The sequence below is a fragment of the Triticum dicoccoides genome, chromosome 7A (genome assembly GCF_002162155.2).
Source record: "Triticum dicoccoides isolate Atlit2015 ecotype Zavitan chromosome 7A, WEW_v2.0, whole genome shotgun sequence".
NCBI lineage: Eukaryota > Viridiplantae > Streptophyta > Magnoliopsida > Poales > Poaceae > Triticum > Triticum dicoccoides.
This window is the reverse complement of record NC_041392.1, coordinates 646,619,575-646,621,644: the sequence shown is the minus strand read 5'-3', so window position 1 is coordinate 646,621,644 and position 2,070 is coordinate 646,619,575. Positions and strand designations below refer to the sequence as shown.

The 2,070-nt window shown below is 55.7% G+C and overlaps 1 protein-coding gene across 1 annotated transcript; it reads left to right on the top strand.

Moving 5' to 3' along the window:
• Positions 1 to 310: 310 nt before the first annotated feature.
• LOC119331842 (remorin 4.1-like) lies at positions 311 to 1,737 on the top strand. The gene is made up of 2 exons (XM_037605016.1): positions 311 to 1,145; positions 1,257 to 1,737. Exons 1-2 carry the CDS (start codon positions 498 to 500, stop codon positions 1,461 to 1,463), a joined length of 855 nt encoding a protein of 284 aa, XP_037460913.1. The 5' UTR covers positions 311 to 497; the 3' UTR covers positions 1,464 to 1,737.
• The last annotated feature ends 333 nt before the right edge of the window (positions 1,738 to 2,070 follow it).

Below are 2,070 nucleotides of genomic sequence, written 5' to 3'. Positions count from 1 at the left end.
ATTTGATCTCTCTTCACAGAAAATGAGCCAGTTTATAAGGGAAACAAAATGGAAAACCGTGATCCAAGGAAAACCAGATCGAAAGCCTTATCATCCGGTTTTAGTAAAAAGATGTATAAGTTTGAATCAAAATCGTCCAGTTTGCTTGCAACTTTGTTTCATTTGGTTAAATTTCATTTGCATCAAGTTTGTCTAGATTTGGACGAGTGTCCGTGGACACCGATGCCCACCGATGCGCGGGATATGGTGTCCGAGACGCCGTTATTAATCAGCGGCGCACAAAATTAGGAGCGGATACACTGCACGCGATTACAGAGCCCGCAATTTGAGTGATACGTGTCATCCCGTATGCCGGCCGGCATAGTCGTTATCCCCTCGGCCGTCCACGAGCCGCGCCCCTCCATTTTTCCCTCCCTCCCACTGCTGCTAGCCTTTTGTGCTTGGCTACGCTACACTCACCAACTCCGCCTCCAAGAACTGGGTCCGCCACTCCACCGATGAGCAGCTCCGATCCGATCGACCACATGTCGGTCAGCGAGCGGCTGGCGCGGCTGGCGACGCCGTCGGCCCCGGCGGAGGACGACGTGGACGTGGACGTGGACGCCGACGGCGACGGTGCGACCTTCCGGGACATCCACCCGTCGCCGGCGCCGGCGCCGCTGCGGCAGGCCTCCTGGGACGTGGCGAGCCAGCGCTCGCTGTCGTCCTACTCCGAGGAGCAGTTCATGTCCAGCAGCATGGGCCGCGAGTTCACGGCCATGGTGGACGCGGGGGGCGCTTCGGCCGACCCTTGCCTCGGCCGGGACTCCGGCGCCGGGAACAACGACCTGCAGCTGGCGCGGATCGGTGAGCACGAGCCCGTGCCGGAGACGGAGACGAACCCGCTGGCCATCGTGGCGGACACCGGCCGTGCGCTGCCACCGGCGCCGGCGCAGTCGTCGTCCTCGTGCGCGGCGCCGGAGAGGGCGCAGGAGGTGGTGGAGGTGCGGCAGGTGAAGAAGGAGGAGGCGGAGGCGAAGGTGGCGGCGTGGCAGGCGGAGGAGGTGGCCAAGATCAACAACAAGTTTAAGCGGGAGGAGGTGGTGATCAACGGGTGGGAGAACCAGCAGATCCACACGGCCACCGCCTACCTCAGCAAGATCGAGGTACTCCTAATTGATTCCCATGCTCGATTCCTTGTCATTCTCGTTCGATCGATCCCTGCAGCTGCTCACCATGCGAGCCAGTAAGATCAAGAAGTTGGTTTGGGGTTGCAGAGGAAGCTGGAGGAGGAGCGCGCCAAGGCGACGGAGAAGGCGCAGAACGAGGTGGCGCGGGCGCGGCGGAAGGCGGAGGAGAAGCGGGCGTCGGCGGAGGCGGCGCGCGGGACCAAGACGGCCAGGGTCATGGACCTCGCCAACTTCATGAAGGCCGTCGGCAGGCTGCCCACCAAGCGATCCTTCTTCTCCTTCTCCTCCTCCTAAGACTACATCTACATGGTCGTCGTCTTCTTCAACAACCATCAATATCCTGTGTTTGATCAACATCGATCTGTATTATTGATTGAATCCAGGGATGTAACTGTACAGAGTAAAACATTTGCTGGCTTGTATGGCTGTATATTATTCAAAACATTTCGAGACTTAATTAGTAGGTTAATTAGCAGCTGGCCTTCCTTGGCTTTCTTCCGTATCATTTGGCATGACTTTTCTCTCAATGTTTTCATCGATTGCATATCATGGGGCCAAACTAATCTCATACCTGTTCTTGTCCCTGAAAAAAGCTATACCCTCCGTCTCATAATATAAAAACATTTTTGACACTAGCGTAGTGTTAAAAACGCTCTTATATTATGGGAGCGGAGGGAGTATTATCTAACTGTTCTTCCAAACTTAAATTCATCTGAAATATTCGATCGAGGCCGTTACTTTGCGTATGGTGTGCCTGACTAGCAAGGGCAAGTCAACTTCTTCAGAGATCTGCCCTGAGCTGCAGGCCACCTGCCCTTCTCCTAATGGCAAAGCCAAATTCCCATGGCCTTCGTGGCTAACTTCTGGTCTGGCTGAAAACTCATATGCGATGCGAGAATGA

Excerpts from the sequence above, each read along its gene's own strand:
- LOC119331842 (XM_037605016.1), top strand. The coding sequence starts at position 498 with ATGAGCAGCTCCGATCCGATCGACCACATGTCGGTCAGCGAGCGGCTG. Across the intron at positions 1,146-1,256 it reads CCTACCTCAGCAAGATCGAG|AGGAAGCTGGAGGAGGAGCG; the intron begins GTACTCCTAATT and ends TTGGGGTTGCAG.